Genomic DNA, 20,299 nt, shown 5'->3' with positions numbered 1-20,299 from the left:
TCATTTTGCAAATTGATATGTAAAACTGATTAGACACAAGTTAGACTTTTGTACAAATATACTACTGCTATAAAGAATGTTAGATGAATAAATTGGTGCTGCATAGAATTTTTCATTCGCATTCACAAATACCACTGTTAAAGATTCATCTTCAATAGTACCCAATATATACACAGTATACAAACTGCCCATGTGCATATGTACATGTTTTTAATAAATCCATCCATTTCTGGTTAAAAGGCTTAGATGGCTCCAAATAGTACTTTTTTTCCCTATAAGAAAACTATGCAGTTTAAAATAGCGTGGATAAGGAGGCTGACGGTCATAATTCAAACATGACCTAAAATAAAAGAAATGGTAATTTCATGGTTATGTAGTCCCTGAACAATAGGGCCTTTACAAAATGGACTTTTAGCTCTAATGCCATTAATGAATTCATAGGTGTGCAGTTACCAAGGATTTTTGCATCTAACAGATTCTGTATCTCAGTATCCATGGCAACTACACACCTCCCTCATTCATGGCTGCTTAAAATAACTTTGCACCTCATTACAAAAATCTGCAAGAATTATGCTCTGTAGTTACGTGAAAACCAGCAACAAGCCACAGGGATTGTGGTTGCGTTAGAAATTCTATACTAGTTTGTTTTCAGATTCTTCCTCCTCCTCAGTTCCACACAAAAGTACTTTTTTTTTTCCAAACAAAACTTTATTCCTTATGATAGCCAAATACATGAATGAATTATAGCAACTTAAAACGAGACAACTATATCAAACCTAGAGCTTAAGCATAGTTTTAACAGGTTGTGCGTGACAGTGATGGTGCTGCCTTCCCCAACAAGCAATAACCTGTCCCGCTAGCCTCCCGATACTTAAAAGAAAATAAAAATAAGCAATAGGCTTTTTAAACAAAGCAATCTTAACTACTTTACAAACATTATTCAACTAATGGAGTTCTTGAATTTCTAAAGATTGAAAAATAATAGCAGCATATTGGGCAGCAACTGCAGTCTCATGGTGACGAATCATACAATATGAATGACTTGACCGTGAATGTGCGCAGCAGGGCTAATTTGGTTAGTTGCATCTGGTAACTTTTGGAAAGTAACTGGTCAAATAGAAGAAAAATTGAACAAAACCAACAGAATTTTGTCTCAAGAACAACCGAGAGTTGCAGCTTGCACACCCTTCCCCCTTAGTGAATTTAGCCCAGCCAGCACTCAAGGTACAGTCACTCTGGTGAATGCCATGCTTAGCAACCTGTAGAATAGAGTTTTGGGATGGGGTGGTGGAGTCTTTTCAAATGCCCAACTTCAGCACAAATTCTGCAACTACATTTATTACTTCAAGAAATGAAATGGCTCATGAATAATTACAAGATTAATATCCTTTCAGATCAGTCTTGTTAAGTAAGATATGCATCTCCATGTGAAAACCCATATGAATAGCCCACAAAAAAAAGGAACTTCCACAGAAATGCAACACTGAACAAAAATGGCACACAATGCATTTTTTTTAAAAAAGCACAACAGCAGTAGTACCATTAAAACAAAGAAGCATTACACACATTAAAGGAGCAAAGCTTCTTCAAAAACACAGCTACAGCAAAATACAGAGAACATACACAGTAGGGACACAGAAACAAATGAATTCAATACAGAAGTAAATTTCTCTGTGCATAACCAGTTCTTAACACCCAAACACTTAACAGTTGAATTAAATTTGTAAAGCTCATCACACAGGTACCTTTGGAAGAGCTTCAGTAAAGCACGCTCATGGAACCAGTTATCTTATTGCAGCCCCCTGTATCTAGATTGTTTCACACTACCAAATGCAAAAGCATTCTGAAGTTAGAAGTGCATGCGGAAAGTGCAACAGGATTAATGGTGCACACGTTAGGACGGTAACCTAAATTATTCTAAATTCTAGCTTATCTTTAGTTGAAAGTCTAATACTTTACATTTAATTTTGTTATACATTATGAACTTAAGTAAACAATGCTATTTCTCATAGCATGCCGACAATGGGTGGAATGACTTTTTTGTACAGAGGTTATGTATCATCCTTATGCACATTTTCTAGTTCAATATATAAGTGGTAAGCAAATCCTCACTATTTCTCATTTATTAACAAGTCATCTTTAAAAAAGATGACCAGCATTAGTATAATCGGTTGATCTGCAGAATAACTAAACCAGTATTAAATTTTACTTGATTGTCTTTCAGCAGTGTTGGGTTTCATGTTCTCTGTGACAACTCAAGTTGCATAGTTATGGATAGCTGGTTATTAATGTGCAGATTTCATTAGAAGTTATATACTTCACAGTACATTAGATCACTATTTTAGCCTTGTGAAAGGTTATCCACAAGAAATTTGTTTTTAAACTAAAAATGTTTTCCTGTGATCTTTATTAATTTCTTTTACCCCCCCCCCCCCCCCCCCCACTCAAATAAAAAATTCCTGCATAAGCTACCAATTCCCACGCAGTCTCCTTTAGTGGGGCGGCAGTAAGGTTATCATGACCTAATTTCATGATTGCACCCAATATTACCCTGCAGCTAGACGGTCCAAAGTGTGCTTGTAGATGGTAAGTGGCTTATTTTAAAATGTTCTCTCTGGAGATGAAGTGAGACGAGGTACCCTCTAGCTCCTCAGACAAGAATAGCAAAACTTACATGTAAATAGTAGCTGAGCTAGGGTATTGTCAATCCAGGGTTTTGAACCCATGATCATGTAGTTCAGAAGTCTGGCACTCTACCCACCCTGTGCTACTGGGCTGCATTATGCACAGCTTCTTTTCGGGAGTCTCAAAATGTGCACCATTATGCTGTCAAAGTTCCAAAACACTTCAATCTTTGTGTTAGTGTGAAACAATAAACTGAATTACATCAATGCATTGAGCTCTGTAAGATAAAGGACTTTGATATCAAACATGTCGTTTTCCACTAACATGACCACTAAAGTTCTGGTGCAGGGTTACAATTACACCCACTACAGGCCTAACTTTTTTTTAAAAAAAATTGAGATAATGAGTTAGGGCCGTGGCCCATAAATGCAGGACAATGGTGAAGTTGAAAATAAAGATGAGGCAAATCAGAAAACAGCAATTAGATGATACCAAGGTTGGGTTTTAAAAGCCTGAAAATTGTAGGATGAAAGACTGAGGGAAGTAAGGAGTTCCAGTTTTCAAGCTGGAGTAGGAAATGGTTACATATATTAAAAATATTGTTAACAATATTATGGCCTGGGTACGTGAGTTTGATGTATTTTTTTTTAAAAAAGGATTTTCTTAGTGTTTTCTGAATACATCATAAAAACGGTTGTTTGTTAGGAAAAAACGACATGGCTAAATGTTTAGAACCAGCTGAAAAACCACAGCCATACAATGAAGAATATCTGAAACATGTTTGAAGTTTTTTAAAAATTCTTTGCTTAATATAGCCAAATCTGCTAGTCAGATAGCATTAACAAGAGAGATTCAGAATGCATCAGTTTCTTCCCCCCTCCCCTAACTTTAGAAGTTGCATTCACAGGCACCCTTTGTGTTTTGAAAACACCCAACAGAACGTTATTACAATAACTGACAACACTTTTAGGCAACAAAACAAAGCTTATATTGTGGGTACTTTTTTTTTGAAAATATGCAATACGATATGCAATATGCAGCCCTGCATAGCAATGTCTGAAAAAACATCAGCTTTAAAATAGGAAAAAACAGAATGCAAAATCTGGTATGGTTCGGTTGATACCATTTTACTTGATCCAACTCTCCCAGAGTGACGTAATCCATACACATATTATATACAATGATTTTATATACTGTGTGCCACTTTTTATTGAAGTCTTTTTCTTCAGGTTTTAAACAGTTTATAAAGCAGGCTTAAATGGCCTGAACTCTACGAATCTGGCACTTTGTTGTGAGCGTCCCATTCCTCCCCCTACCAAACAAAGCATTCCCTTTCTCATCTTAAATCTGGTACAGATTTCCAAAGTGCCAGTTTGCTACACATGATGAAGACCTCATTTGTTTCTCAAATAAGTCATTCCATTTTGATACATTTCCTCAGTCTGGGTCATAGGAACGCAAGTCACCATTGGATATAATTAACATTTCAATGTTCTTGCTTCAGTTTTTTTTATATCCCTGGATTTGCAGTATCCAACATTCCAGCTGGTAAATCTTTTTGAAGAATGTAAACAAGCACCAATAAAAATAGGCCCCAACATCCCCAAAAAGGAGATAGTTTAGCAGTCCTCAGTTAATTTGTGCTTTCTTAAAAAGCACTTTAGGAATTTACATTCACAGCTCCATGTGGTTGTTTCTCCCAGTTAAATCTGTGGAAAGCTCAAGTTAACTTTGCACACATAGGATTTGTCTTCCGAACAGGAGTCAAACTGAATCAGAGCAAAGTAGTAGGAGCCATTTCAAAGACCTTACGTCTAGCAGTCAAAAGCCGAAGTCTTTGGATCTCATCTTCTCTGATTAGCGTATACTGGATAGGCTAGTGTGACATTGAGGGAGTCATTGTGCTGTACAAGCGATGTGTGCTGATAATGTAGCACCAGTTCTCTAAGTGAGTTGTACAAGTTGTATGGCTCTGCAAATCCATATCCTGTGGGGGTTTTATTTATGACACAGTGTTTCACATCACCATCGACCCTACAAAGAAGGAAACAGGCATTACTATAACTGAAGTGCATTAGAAATAATAGCAAGTCACCTTTAATAGCTTTCTTAAGAAAAAATGAAATCCTTCCAATTTTGTTTTTGATGTAAAATATCACTACTTTTTAGCTTAAGCAGCACTGCAGACCATTACAGTATTTCTCATTAATACTTGGTGCACTAAGGGATGAGAAATATCCTCCATTATAGTGATATTGCAATGAGAAAAGTTGCAACTTTAGACCAAACATTTGACTGTAGTTGAAAGGCCTGCTTGAAAGTGAGTCTATGGGCTCATATGCAAAGAATCATGTTGATGAGGTATTGGTAGGAAGCCAGGAGAGAACAGGAGAAAATTGGGTGGAGGGCAAGATGAGAAAGGATAATAAAAAGGTATGGGGATAGTAAAGGTAGCCACAGAAATTGTTACAAAATTGTCCAAATCATTGCTTGAAAATGGTCATCTTGACTCAGTTGGTAGCACTCTCACCACTGAATTGCAAAATTGTGGGTTCAAGCCCCACTCCAGGACTTCAGCACATAACCTATGCTGACACTCCAATGTAGTACCGAATGAGTGCTGCACTGTTGACGGTGATGTCCCTCAGATGAGATGTTAAACAGTGGCCCCACATGGCTGATTCAATGGCACTATTTGAAAAGCATGGAGGTCTTCCAGTTTCCTGGCCAAGAATCTTCCCTCAGCCAACATTAAGATCTGACTGTTTTTTATGGAATCTGGTTATGTGCAAAATGGTTGCCATGTTCGCCTATATAGCAACTGTACTTCAAAAAGTAATTAATTGTATGGGAAGCGGTTTGTTATATCCTGAGCAACATGTTAGAATTGTTCAGCAAGATTTTTCTTTCAATTTCTAGCGCATCTGCTGCAAACGGTGAGTATACATACACGACTGAGCAAGCATAACAGCCTGGCTTGCTGCTCTCTCGGACTAGGAATGTTCCATCCCGCTTTCCTCTTAGCAGGCTCTCTGCCTGACCCCTGTTAATATTCCCTACATTCCACGTTCGCTCATCATGATGGGGTAGGTCTTCATCATCCTCTACCATGGAGTATTGGCTAAAAGAAATGGAAAATTTTCCATTATAAAAGCAACAAAACACATGGAAACATGTGAGTACTCTTTTAAAAGTAAAGAATGAAAGTCACTTACTCTTCAACATTCTCATTCTTAATACCAAGCCACTCATTGATCTTCTTTTGTCGAACACCTTTCTGTGTCAACCACCTTCAAAAATTAAAAAAAAATTAATGGGAGTGAATCTTACTGCGTTTAAGTGTAATTTGTGATGCTTATAACACTGTTTTAATGTCCTTTCTAACTTCCCATATTAGTGCCTTGTTCCTTTACCCAAACTAGTCGTGGCTGCAGGTTTGTTACCACACTCAAAACAACACTGCAATAGACAACAGAAGTTGTGTATAACAAGGTAGAGTTAATTTTCCTGCTCTTCTCCCCCCTCCCTAGTAAGACAAAATGCTCTGATAGCGATGGATTCTATTTTCAAACCCAACTGCAAGTGATGCAACTAGGCCATAAAGAGTTTAATCAAAATTTGATGCGAAAATTTTGACCTAAGCATTAATAGGAGTCATATGCTCAACTGTTATATTTATAAAGTTACCACAGTTCCTTGTTTTATGACCATCACAGATACAGGTTTAAAAGCCCTTCAACAAAGCACTCTGCTTACGTAAGGTACTGGTCTCTTGTCTTTCTTAATTGAATCAGGTCAGGTTTGATGCTGTTCATCCTTTTGTCAATTTCCCGATAATCAGCTGCTTGTTTCTTCAAGTCTTCTTCTAATCTCCGTTTGCTGTCAACAATTTCACTGATGCGAGACTTCAGCTTTTCATAATTTACCATAATTCTGCAGGGAAATAATAAAACATTAGCAACACTGAATTTCTACAAAACCAGATACTTTGACACTAAACTGGAAACACCTAGTCTAGAGTATTCAACGACCTTTATAGCCACAACAAAATGAACTGCCCTTCCACTATACCTTCCCAAATATATTCCACGAAAAATATGAACAAACTAGCCAAGAATGAAATGCTATGAATAAAGAAAGAGATGTGGATAAAATTGAATCTAAAGAAAAAGGCATACGCAAAGTACATAATCAGTGAGAGAGAGGATAACAAAAAAGGGAATGACGAGTTTAGAGAAAAGACAATTAGGAAAGCAAAGGAAATGTGAAATGAGAATATTAAAAAAGTTAGGTATTCAAATGCACATAAGTAACAAAAACAAAAATTAAAATAAGGATAGAGCCACTAAAGGGCAAGTGAGATAAACTCACAGGAGCTCATACTGAAACGGCAGGGATACTGAACAGATACTTTGCCTCAGTTTTCACTGAAGAAGCTAACAAAGAAGAAATGACAACAGTAGGAGGGATATTACGACAGCCATGATAGCAAGAAACGAGATTCTAAACAAACTAGCCAAGCTTGAGGACAAAACCCTAGGTCCAGATAGATTGTACCTGCAGATTCTCAAGAACTATGGAGGAGATTGCAGAGGCACTAGTATGCACATATAAAAATTCAATAGAAAGAAATATTGCTAGAGGACTGGCAGACAGAAATGTAATTCCTATCTTCAAAAAGGGTGATAGAAATAATCCAGGGAACCAAAGACCAGTTAGCTTAACGGCAGTGGTAAGAAAGATACCAAAATCTTTGCTAAACGATGAGATAACAAAACATCTAGAGACACAGAATGTAATTTTAAAAAAAAATCAGCATGGATTTCTAAAAGGAGGGTCATATTTAACCAAACTTATTTAATTTTAAGAAGCTGAAAGATGGCTACAAAACCAAAAACAGCAGGTAGGAGTTAAGGGAAGTTTCTCAGACTGGCAGAAAATGGAAAGTGGCATCCCACAAGGATCTGTGCTGGAGTCACTATTATTTACTATATACATAAATGATATGGACTCAGGGATTGGATGCATGGTATCAAAATTTGCAGATGATACCAAATTGTGGGGTACAGTTAATGTAGAAGACTGCACGAAAATACAGGAAGATATAAATAGGCTTGCACAGTGGGTGGATAAATGGAAAATGATATTCAATATACAGTGTAAGGTGGTTTCTTTTGGTAGGAGGAATAAAGAGGCCACTTACTCCTTGGAAGGTATGAAATTAAAAATGGGGTAGAGGAGCAAAGAGATATTGGAATACAGATACATAAATCACAAGTAGACACGCAAGTTGATAAGCCATAAAGATTGCAAACTAAATACAGGAGGTTCAATTCTAGAGGAATAGAATACAAAAGCTGCAAGGTAATGTTAAATTTATACAGAACCTTGGTTAGACACATTTAGAGTACTGAGCACAATTCTGGTCTCCATACTATAGGAAGGATATTGAAGCACTGGAGCAAGTGCAGAAAAGATTTACAAGGGTGTTATCAGAATTGAGAGGGTGCAACTATCAGGAAAGGTTGAGCAGGCTAGGGTTCTCTTCTCTGGAAAAGAGACTAAGGAGACAGAGAGGTCTTAAAAATAACGAAGGGATTCGATAGGGTAGACATGGAGAAACTGTTTCCACTTGTGCATAAATCTAGAACAAGGAGCCGTAAATATAAAGTAGCCACAAAGATCAAATAAAGAATTTAGGAGGAATTTCTTTTACATGAGTAGTGAAAATGTGGAACTTACTGCCACATGGAGTAGTTGAAGCAGATAGTACTGACACATTTAAGGAGAGGCTTGATGCTTACATAAAGGAGAAGGAAATAGAGTAATATGGGGGAGGGTGGGAAGAAGCTTGTATGGAGTAAAAACACTGGCATAGATTAGTTGGGCCAAATGGCCTGTTTTTATGTTGTAGATTCTATGTAAACAAGTGCAAAATAAATGCCAAATAATACAATTAGAAACATTACACTGTTTACAATTTTCTATAAATTAAACCTATAACGATGTACAATAACTTTGAAAATATGAATTTTTTTGATGCAAATAAGACTAAACGTAGATAAGATACAAACCTCTGGATCTCTTTTTCGTTTCCTTCTCGCCTGAATTTTTCAATATATTCCTTGCTGTACCTTTCCTGTGTTTGACACTGTTCCTCAAATATTTTGATTGTTTCATTAAATGCTTCAATAGCGGTCCTTTTCATTTGAATTTCCTAATTGAAAAAAAAGCAAAAAACATATTAGCATATAAACAAATACAACATAGAAATATTTGGTAAAGCACAAAATGTTGTCTTATTTAATTAATATTGCAGATTTATTTTTAATGAGAATAATTATGAATTCAACTGAAAACACAAAAGGGTCCTTTTTTAAATATTTCATAGACGAGATGCCTTATAGAATTCACTTGTAGGAGAAATGCTCATTTTTATGGAAGCAACCAGGTTGGTGCCAAAAAACACTCACTTGAGATGTTCTTGTACATTCTTCATAAAGTCGGTCGTACTCTCGGCTCTTTTCCTGGTACTGAGTGTGATACTCATGTAATTTCTTGCCCACTGCATCAATGTTGTCCTCTTTTACCACCTGATCCTGAAGAAAACGCAGGAAATTGAGATACACAAAATCACTGGCACCGTACAACAGCTAAAATCTGGTTGATCCTAAAGGCTATTTCAAATAGTATTATACGTAGAACTCAGTATTATACATTCAAGTTTCCTTTATACTTTAATTAAATATAGTAAATGTGCTGCAGTTGGTTTATTACCATTTAAAGGCATGCTTTAGAAAGTACTATGAAGTCCAGTAATCAGCCTTCAACACTACACAAGGCCAACAAACATATTTGTCTGAAACAAAATTGATTTCTCCATCATTTAGAACAAAAATGTCCAAACATATCATACCTGTTGGAACTTGGACACAGGGTATAACAGTTTAACATCTAGCTTAGGATTGTACTGTGCCAACGATTCATGACGATAGTGATTTATAAGCTCCACCACAGAATTGAAAGTCAATGGGTCAGAAAAGCCATATTTGCCATCTCGATGAAAAATTTTGATTAACTTATTGTTGCCCCCTTTCCTGCAAAACAGTCACATTTTACAGTTTAAGTTGGCAAAATATTAGCATAATATTTATGAAGACTCTACAAAGAATAAATACTTTAACAAATATTCAGAAAAATTACCTCAGGGTAAGAGTGTAGTCACCATGCATTTTTGTAGAAGCATCGCGAACTAAGAAGGTACCATCAGCAGTGTCTCGCAGTTTTTCATTGACCTCCTCTCTGAAACAAAGGAAACGTGGCTCAATTAGACTACCATTCTGTATAGCTCTCTGTTCTGCATGGGGAAGTATGTAGCAGGATACTGGATAGAAATTTAGAAAGTAGAGAAAATAAATTTAGCAGCATTAACATAAGCTCTGTTGGGGAGAAAAAGGCCAAAGTGCAAAGTTACCATTTTGGGAATTAGCTAATTTTGCTATAGTAGATACACTTCCTTCCCTTGGGAATAAGTTCTGAAACCAATCTATATTCCAAAAGAAATTTCTGTATACATGTATACCTGCAAACTACCACAGCCAAATGTTTTGCCAGGTTTGCATCAGTCCTGTTCTGTTCTAACCTGCTTCTAGCAGGCATGAAAGAAATCCTTTCATCAAGGGTAACCTTGACTTGAACATTTCCTCTCTGATTTAAATAATATCTTTCAATTATGTTCCCACTGACAACCACACAAGGACTCCACTCACTATTCAAATAATGAAAATACTTATTGGTTTGCTGTTATCAGACTTTATGTTCAGTCATATTTTCTGCCTTGCAACTCTCTGGCAGTTAGGTTTGCAACAGATGCGAACAGTCAACCAGACATAGGTCTGAGTAGCTGCCTCAGATGTGAGCTACAGTGCGTACCGTATTCTCTAAATTTCTAAATCAGAATGAAACTGGTACGTTTACCGGCTTACCTTGAAATGTCTCCCCAGTACCATTCAGCATCCTGTAGAGACATGTTACTGTTTATCCCGTTATTAGTTACAGTTGTGGGTTTTGGTGGCTTTGGAGGCAAAGCTGCATGGATTAAAAATAAAAACACAATTAACACAGTTTTAGAAAATGTCAAATGTTTTCATGTTTCTTTCCTATACTTAACACAACAAACCTGCTTTATAATGCTCCCATGTTAGCCATGTGAAAAATGTTCTAGGTGAGACATGAAATGGAAGGGGGTTTCAAAAGTTTCATCATCCATCAGGGGATCAGAAACAACGCACATTACTTTAACTTATTGTACACAAATGTCTAATTGCACACACAGTAGTTAAATGTAATCATATGTTATACTTTAGTGCACTGCAGTTGGCTACGGTTAAATCATATTCACTAATGAAAGATTTTGTATTAACAGTACAAACATGCTTTAGCAACTAACTAGAAATCTGGTATTCTGAAATCAGCCAGTTGATCTAAATTATAAAATATGATATAAATGCAGTAGTGGAACACATTCTCTGTGTATTCCATCTTAAGAAAACACATCTTCACACAATATGGAGAAATAATCCCTCTGCAATGAGGTCAACCATTCCCCTCCCCTTCCTTAAGTTCATCAGCTCTGAAGAATGCTTCTGCTTTCTAGAAACTCTGGACATTGATGAGGGTAAACTTGCATCCCCGAAGGTAAATATTCAGCATCCTGTAGAGACATATTACTGTTTATCCTGTTATTAGTTGGATTCCAAGCACCAGTCTAGCTTAATAATGAAATAACCTGGATGATTTTCTATGTGGCAATGTACAATACTGGTGTAATACTCATTTGTAAAGGAATTTTCAAGTCATGCACAATCAAACTGGGTCAAACCACCAGCATCTCATTCTCTTTTATTAGTACTTCATGATTTTTTTAAAAAGAGAAAATTAAAGTACACCTAGATTGAAGGTCCCTGCCCAAGCCAAAAAAAATGTAACAATCTGAAATTCAAACATGCTCTGCTCAGCATTTTTCAAATATTCTCCCCATTAATCAAAATTAATCAAGATCTCAGATTTATGGGTATAATTTCCAAAAAGCTACTCCAAAATATATACGAGATTCATTTAAGTGCTTTAGTTGTGGGGAAAAATAGCTTTGAAAGGGTTAAGGCACTGCACTGAAACCTTGCTCAAAAAGCTGTTTAAACGAACCATACAGAAACAGATTCTACAGCCAATAAAAACAATACTGCAGGATTTTTTTCAGCTTCAGTGGACATTAAACCATCAAAGATTAGTCATTAATACAGAGACACTACTAAACATTGCCCGACGCTTTATAGGTTTTTAGCTAAACCTTAAATATGGTCACTGGAAAGTATCTCATACCCGCCACTTCTATTGTATAATACTGGTAATTAAAATGCACATTATAAACCAATGGTGGTGATGTCAGCTAATTCTGTTAAATGTGCATTTACCAAAAAAAAAACTTGACTTGCAAGTTTTCATAAATCAACTACTTTTTCACCAATTACATACAGAAACCATTTCAACAATTTGATATGCAATGGTGATACTGATTAAAATCTGCAGATTTAACTCCATATTATTGCAAATTTATAATAAAGGCTAAAAATTGAAATAAGTTGAACGTATAATTCTGCAGCCTGGATAAAAAGGTACTTGCTAGCTATTTTATAATGTGCATTAATCACAATACAGTTAAAACTAAAAGCATTCAAAGTCAGCACCTATAATAGGCTTTTTAACCACAGGGCAGATAAATGTTGGGAGCTTGTAGTGAAGCAACATTTCATCAATTTAGCTATAGAAATATACAAATGAAATGAGGCCATTATACTTCAGTTCTACTGCACGGGTAATCCTGGATTGAGCAACTTTCCTCTTAAAATTCTGTTCTTGTGTTAAGAGATTATAGTTTCTTTGCACAAGTGAACAGTAAATGCAAATTGTTTTAATAATGTCAACTGAATCCTGCATTTGTCTCAATAAAACATCTTTGATGCTTTCTCTAATACAAGCACAATTTATTGTACAAACTTAGGGGCTTCATTAAAGTCATTACCAGGGACTAATCACTGTTGACTCATAACACAAATTCTTGGTAAATGCACAATTTTTACACAGCCGCTAGATTTCAGGAAAATGTGATGCACCTTCCATGATGCCAGATTGTGCTGCCTCTTACTACTAGCCCTATAGCAAGAAAAAAATATTAAATTTCACTATACAGATTAAGTTTTTGGTTTTGTTGCAGATTTCCTTTGTCATCCAGCATGCTTGACAAGGATAAATAAAACTAGTCTTATCTGCTGTTAAATGGAGTTACAAGCAATGACTAAAGTACCCCCTACAGCTCTGAAGTTAACGTATCCAGTACAAAAAGGAGGAATACGTTTCACATCCACAACAAACATGCTTTGTCTATTCTGAAAATATAAACATTTAACAACTATAACCTTCAGTAATCACTTAAAAAAGACACAATATCCAGTGTTGTCAGATTGCCCACACGTATACATACATTAAATCCTGTGCTGTTTTGGTTCTATTGCAGCATTACCTGGTGGATCCATTTCTATGTAAAACATCAAATCTGTGGCACAATGAATTTCTGTTCTACGATAGTCTAATTCTAGATCATCCATATTCCAAATTGTGTTTCACATTAAGATTCAAGCATTGCTGTTCAGAGTCAATCATAAGAAGAAATGCAGTCTTTTTATAATGGTGTCTTGGAATTCATTTTAAAACCTATGAAGGGCTGCACTGTAACCTCTTACATCATACACCACAGCCAATCCAATCAAGATAATGTCACCAGACCACTCCTGTTCATTTCCTATATCCAGTGGCTTTCAGTATCAATTTATGTATCAATTCCAAAATTCAGTAAATGAAAAAAAATTACATTAAAACAAGGATAACAGACTAAAATCCTGCAGAATAAATTAACACTGACAATTTTCTATTTCATATCTAATGTTTCCAGCTTGGTACATCCCACTTTTGGCAGGCTGACAAAAGCTTAACTGCAGCACGTAGGCTCCTCAATGCATCTGGCAGTACACACAGCTAGTCCATTCCAAGAAGTGTTAACATTTAGAAGGATTTACACTATTTTAAATCTATTTCAATCCTAGATGGCAAGTCTAATATCATGAACAAAAATAGGGCACATTTAAACACACCATGAATTGTTAGTCATTTTTTAAAAAGTATGAATTCCCATTAAATTAGTAAAGACTCAGTCTAATAAAGTTTTGCAATATACAGTAACAATACTTTAAACCTGCCATTATATTATAGATACGAATACAAGGCAGGTGAACAGTGTGATGCCCAACTGGAAGAGCTGCTGGCTGTAATTCACACTCGCCCCAAACCAGGAGAAAGCTCTGTACAAAAGTGTTTGCATTTTTACAGAGCTGTACTCTCAGAATGACTAAGCATTAGCGTTGACTGGGTTGAAGCATCCGCTTTCTCCTAATATTAAAAAGTTTACAAGATCACAGGAGGTCCAAACCAACGTGAAGCTTAAACAAGAGACACATTCCTTTACTTAACTCCACTCAAAAGCTGGATCCCGATTTCATTGTAATACTGCCACTTTGCATCCAAAATCACTGTGGATTAAACAGGCAATGCACCAATAGCCCAATACATTTACTAAGAGCTTCTACACAAAACCCAAGCAAAACCAACCATACAAATGTGACAAGTCATTTATTGCAATTAACAATGATTCAAAATGTTTCCTTGTAAAGAATCCTTTATGGATTAATTTAAAATTTGATACGTTTTCTGTTACTAATCATCTGTCTACTCTCAACAGTAAGCAGAACACTAAAGTACAACTACATTTGGAGGAAAATTCCAACAGGAGAAAAAGGCAATCCACTGCTGTTTGCACAATATCCAAAATTGAAACAAGTTTTTCTACTAAACCTGTAACTGAGGCACTTGCTGCGTTTCTGCAGTTTTCATACAAACAGTATTGATTTAAAGTAGTCAAACATATTATTGAAGCATTTAAATTCAAAGAGCTCATGTTTAAACTAAATTGTTTAAAGCTATTGTGGAAAGGCACAATTATGTACAAAAAGAGTTTTCTTACTTTTATTTTGGAAGTGAGTAAAATTATAGTTTTTAAACTAGAAATAAAAATCTGGAGTTCTACAACTAAGACAGGACATTTTTAATCCCTTGAGGGCTTTACCAAAAAGAGCCAGTCCTGGTGCATACACTTGTACAATCAGGTTAACGCTCAACTCAAACCCAGTCTAGCTTGCTGCGACACCATATGCTAAGCCAGCATAGATAGAAAAAGTGACAGACAGGTGATTTTCCACTGCCACTGCATGGTCTGGCCAAATGCCAGCTATATGCTAAGCTAGGCATTGTGTGCACCGGGGTGGGGGGGGGGGGGGGGAAAGAGAGGGAGGAGAAGGAGAAGGGGAAGGATAAAAAACACATCTCATCTATAAAAGTCACACTGCAATTCTTGCGAGGAACAGTTTAAATCAGATTTTTTTTAAAAAAAAAGTACACACTCATAGACAAGCTTACATCTTGTACTGTGCATCGTCAATGTGGCTTTTCTGTTTCGTTAGATATTTTGGTCAACAATCCTTAGGCAGGTTCCTCACGTTAGCTCCTCTGCTAGTGTAACTATGTAGATCTGACCAACTGGATAAAAAAATAACTGCAAGCCGATGGTCCTTTGCCTTTCCCAAGTGGTTTCCAGGTATGTTTAGTGCTGAAGTGCCATGCTATTGGCGTTGAAAATACCAGGCCCTGTATCTGAACATCGGGTTCTTGTGATTAGCTAGTCCAGAAATGCATGCGATTAATAAATGAACCCTTTGCAATGAGGTTGCAGATACCTCTGCAGAGCACAAAGTTAATAATTAAAAAATGAACCCAAGTTCTGTACTTCCAGCACAGTCAGTGGTCTGCATTTAACTAATGATAAAGATCTCTCTTTAAACATTAACCTAGGCAAGCTCAAATATTTGCTGAGTTAGGGATTTCTATCTTGGGATGGGGAGGAGGAAGAGAAGGCTGTAGGTTAGAGATTTGGGTAAGCTTTCATTAGCGAAAATCCAACTTGTATTTAAAGGGGAATTCTAATACAGAAAATGTCAGGGGCTGTTTGAGAGGCACTGTAAACTTTCTTAAAATAATCACTGCAGTTGAACATAAAATTACTGAAAGCAAACTACTTCAAGCAGCCACATGCAGGAAGCAGCTAAGCTGGTTCAGCAAAAATAGAATCAAAGCCTTCCTTGAGCTCCTTTCCTCCGCTAGCAATCCAACTCAGAATCTGACTCCATCTATCCCCTTAGGTCAGACTACAGGTGCAGAACAAAGACGACTCTGCATTACTTTAGACAGCTCAGATTTCAGTCCTCAGTGTATTTTAATAATAAAAATGCCCACGTGGCAGGCAACCCAAAGCAAAGTTGACAGATTGAAGAATACTTGCCAATCAAGAAATTAAACAGATCTATAAGCATTTTAACCTGCCACACTAACAGAAAGGGTTTTTAAAATTGCAGTTTTATGTACTACAAAACTTCTTATTCCATTTTAAGACCAAAAACAAATAGCCTGACCATTTTACTCCCAACCAGGGTCTCTGATTACTTCAATGAAATAGGCAAATTTGGCTAGAAGTCAATCTGCATGGAGACAGAGAATTAGATTTGGATTTCCCAGGCCAGCTGACAGTCTATCCAAGCTCACCTATTTAGTAATGTTTGGGATAAGTAGCAAAATAGTGTTGATTTTTTTTAACATTAAAATGTAACTATCAGAAACTAGCATAAAAGGTTTATGGCTTCCTTAAATCAATATGTACCTTCAGTTTTCAATTGGGCTCAACATTAACTGAATTAATGAATATTTGTCTCTCAAACCACTCAGTGATTTAGTATCTATTATGAAAGGTTGTGGCTTTTCATTTATTCCACACTACCACAGCTAAATGATTTTCTTAACTCTAAGCATTGCATTTCAAAACAATCAAGGTCCATTCACACAGGCAACTTTAAAATCCAATCTGCGCTTGCAGGTATTCCTTTTGTGGTGAGGTCATGATTTCATGAAGCATGTAAACAAAAAAGTTAGTTCATTTTTTTAAAAACATTAAAATTATTTCTGACTATCTCCAGGAAGGACAATTGGCAAATGAGTTTTGACATTGAAAAAATATATTTTTATTTTTGCGCTGCTAAACTTCACCCCTTGTTACCCAAATTGCAAAAGACTACACTTTCATACTGCTATGCTAAAGATGGTGTGTGAATACACACTTAGATTACTGGTACCTGGAATAATTTAAATTATGAGGAAAGATTAAGTTGGACTTATTCTCTTTGGAACAACAGAAAACGGTGAAGTGACTTACTTGAAGGTTTAAGGAAATTGACAAATTTCACTGAAGCAAAATGCTCACTCTGGTGAAGGGTTCAAATACAGGATTAAGGGGTCATGTTGAAAGGTTAGGAAGTTCAGAGCAAGAGGTCAAGCAGAATTCTCTTTAAAAAGACTTGTGGAATGAATGAGAGAAGAACACTGAAGTAAATTGTATAAGGAATTCAATGGGCAAGTAGATGCATGGATAGGTCCCACTTGGATCAAGTGGGGACATATTTGCTGGACCCATTCGCCTTTTTGTTTTATCAAAAGTTCTTATGTTATAATCAATAACATAGCTCAGTCTCCTCTCCAGTTTTCTCCCGGAAGTGAAGCAGGGGCATGGTCCATCAGCCATTCAATATCTGAAAACAAGTGGCCATTTTTCACGTCTACTTGATTTTGGGAATGGTTGGATCATAGTGGAGCTGGATCCTGTCTGCTTTTTCCTCTCCCTTGTTCAGAGACACAAAGCAAACTCTAGCACTTCTTCAATTTCAGCTGAGAATAGCTATGCCTGAACAGGATAGGGATCAACCCTGGAATCATCTTGGTCTAAATGACATCACATGGTACATTTATGCTCAGTCATCAGGGAGCCAATTTTAATTTTATTCAGAATATATTTTGTGAACTAGAGAACATCCTACAACTCTACATTACTTCAATTTTATTTTAGGATTTTCAAATCGAAAGCTTTAGAAATTTTTTTTGCATAAATTAAAAGATTTTTGACTACAAAAGCTAAATTCAATTTCTCAGTATTCAAAGAGTAGGTGCAGTGACGTACAAATAAAAATTGTAGAAATATAAATACAGCATCTGGGGCAGATGTAGAAGGAATGGAAGTAGAATCCTAGGCAGTGAATTAAATGAACAGGTCAGGCAACAATCACGTTCAAAGAGATGAGAGTAAATTACAATTATGTACCATGTACTTCAGAATCAGTGTCAAGGGCTCTGGGATGTTTCAACAGAAGAGGCTACTTTACCGTTTAGAAACCCTCTATACACCCTCACCTCCAAAAACTTGGGTTCTGCCCTAGAGAGTTGTAACTTATGCACATTTAACTTGAAGACATTTTGTTTATACTATTTTCTTTCCTTTGCAAGATACTAGCTTCCTTATTGGATGAAATTCTATGGACCATCTTTAGTAACTTGCCGAAATAACCATTTCTTATCTGAGACTTGATGGTGAACGTCAGCAGGCTATCCAGCCATACAGGACAGCCTGATCCTGTCCTTGCTCAGTGTCCAAACATGCACACACTCCCAACAGGAAGTCACTATACCATAAGACCATAAGAGATAGGAGCAGGAGTAGGCCATTGGGCCCCTCGAGCCTGCTCTGCCATTCAATGAGATCATGGCTGATCTGATTTTTACCTCAACTCCACTTTCCCGCCTTTTCCCCATATCCTTATACAGGAATCAGGAGCAGGAACTATGAAAATTTTCCCTTCCCTAAACTGGAGTGTTGCAGCTAGTTGCTGCCTTAATTGAGATCAGTTAACTCGGTACAGACCAGATACCAAACTTCCGACCTTCCTGATTTGTACAGCTCAGTGACCGATCCTCAGAGCCATGAGGATGTCCTGAAGACATCTCAATCACTTCAAGTTTTTGTTCCGAACAAAATAGCAGCAAAGTGAATATACACCAACACCACACCAGCCAGAGCTCCTGCTCTTGATCGCTTTCCTGCTAGAAGTCATATTAAATAGTGAATTAATGTTTGGTGAGGACTTTCATGCTTGACTGTGATGCCCTTTACAGTTAAGTAGCCTGTTGACAGTCACTATCTAGGATCAGACACAAAAAATTCTGGTTGAGCAAGGTTCTGATGAGCTGTTCGTGGAATTGTAGCCAGCAAAAATCAGCACCTTCAGGAGTCGGGGGGGGGGGGGGGGGGGGAGAAATCTGAAGGACAAAAAGAAAAACAAACTCTACATATAAATGTTTGCCTCAAAGTCAGCACATTCTTCTATTTTAATATTCAGAGCCCTCTTCAGGATAAATATAAAACTTCATGTAAAATATAACAAGGTCTGAACGCTAGGTTTGTGTTCACAGATGCTGCCTGACCATCATTTCCTGTTTTTATTTCAGATTTCCAGCATCCACAGTATTTTGCTTTCTTTCTAGATTTGTGTAGATGCTTTGGTTTTAAAGCTGAAGCTACAGGCCATTATTTAACTTTTTTGCATTACCACCGACTATCTCAACCACTTCTACAATAATTCAGTGGTATGCATCATGGTAGTCATTCATTTTTATTATATTACCTCAGATTTTTTTGTAGTATTTAAGAACTGCAATTCTATTTAACCAGAGACAAGAAATACATAAAGTTGCAGATTCACTGTAGGTGCACAAACACTCAAAATACATAATGTTTTAAAACAGTTTCTAGCACTTAGTGTTCCCAGGCTCTGCACACATTTTCAGTAAACTACATTTTCCTTATATGTACTGAACACGATATTTCCTCTGTAGTATGTTCTGCTGCTGATACAATATAAATAGGACACAGAAGTGTACATTGATGCTATAGAAATTTAGAATTAAACATTTTTGTAGGAAATCTAACACTAACAAGTGCTTTAGAAGTCACACAAAAACATATTACAAGCTAGGGTAGAAGGTGTTAGGAGATGGCATACTCAACTTCCTATAATTTTGAATACACTTGGAAGGACGTTTAGTTGACAAGAAGTTTTTCCAGGTTCCAGAAAAGAAAATTGATATATTTACAAATTTATTATATCCTCATGATTAACCAAAGTGCTTTACAATAAATGGATTATTTCTGAAGGTAGTTGTTATATAAGCAGGCATAGCAGCCAATTTGAACACAGCAAATGAATGAATGAAAACCAGAAAGATCAAATCTGAATACTAATAATCAAGTGTAGTGTGAAGCAATAAATTTTAGTAGGAAGAATGAGAAGCATTACAAGCTAAATGGTACAATTTTAAAGGGGGATGAAGGAACAGAGACCTGGGGGTGTATGTAAACAAATCTTTGAAAATGGCAGGTCAAGTTGAGACGGCTGTTAAAAAAGCATAAAGGATCCTTGGCTTTATAAACAGAGGCATAGAGTACAAAAGCAAGTAAGTTATGCTGAACCTTTATAAAACACTGGTTAGGTCCCAGCTGGAGTACTGTGTCCAATTCTGGGAGCCACACTTTTAGAAAGGATGTCAAGGCCTTAGACAGGTGCAAAAGAGATTT

General features: G+C 36.6%; 1 protein-coding gene across 5 annotated transcripts in view; it reads right to left on the bottom strand.

Annotated features, from left to right (window-relative positions):
- Positions 1 to 3,014: 3,014 nt before the first annotated feature.
- pik3r1 (phosphoinositide-3-kinase, regulatory subunit 1 (alpha)) overlaps positions 3,015 to 20,299 on the bottom strand; it is a 106,912-nt gene continuing 89,627 nt past the window's right edge. For 3 of the 5 annotated variants that reach the window (XM_067982632.1, XM_067982633.1, XM_067982634.1), the window contains 9 exons: positions 10,611 to 10,713; positions 9,829 to 9,927; positions 9,542 to 9,722; positions 9,099 to 9,224; positions 8,700 to 8,842; positions 6,382 to 6,558; positions 5,841 to 5,915; positions 5,576 to 5,746; positions 3,015 to 4,659 (listed from right to left, as the gene is read on the bottom strand). In XM_067982632.1, coding sequence (XP_067838733.1) covers positions 4,470 to 4,659; positions 5,576 to 5,746; positions 5,841 to 5,915; positions 6,382 to 6,558; positions 8,700 to 8,842; positions 9,099 to 9,224; positions 9,542 to 9,722; positions 9,829 to 9,927; positions 10,611 to 10,713 — 1,265 coding nt within the window. In that variant the 3' untranslated portion in view covers positions 3,015 to 4,469. Of the gene's footprint in view, positions 4,660 to 5,575; positions 5,747 to 5,840; positions 5,916 to 6,381; positions 6,559 to 8,699; positions 8,843 to 9,098; positions 9,225 to 9,541; positions 9,723 to 9,828; positions 9,928 to 10,610; positions 10,714 to 13,204; positions 13,336 to 15,210; positions 15,465 to 20,299 lie in introns of those variants that run through there. The other 2 variants (XM_067982636.1, XM_067982635.1) reach the window with 2 other exon arrangements.

This window comes from Heptranchias perlo, chromosome 4, assembly GCF_035084215.1.
Source record: "Heptranchias perlo isolate sHepPer1 chromosome 4, sHepPer1.hap1, whole genome shotgun sequence".
NCBI classification, from domain to species: domain Eukaryota; kingdom Metazoa; phylum Chordata; class Chondrichthyes; order Hexanchiformes; family Hexanchidae; genus Heptranchias; species Heptranchias perlo.
Note: the sequence above shows the minus strand (reverse complement) of the source record. Positions and strands in the feature narration are given on the sequence as shown.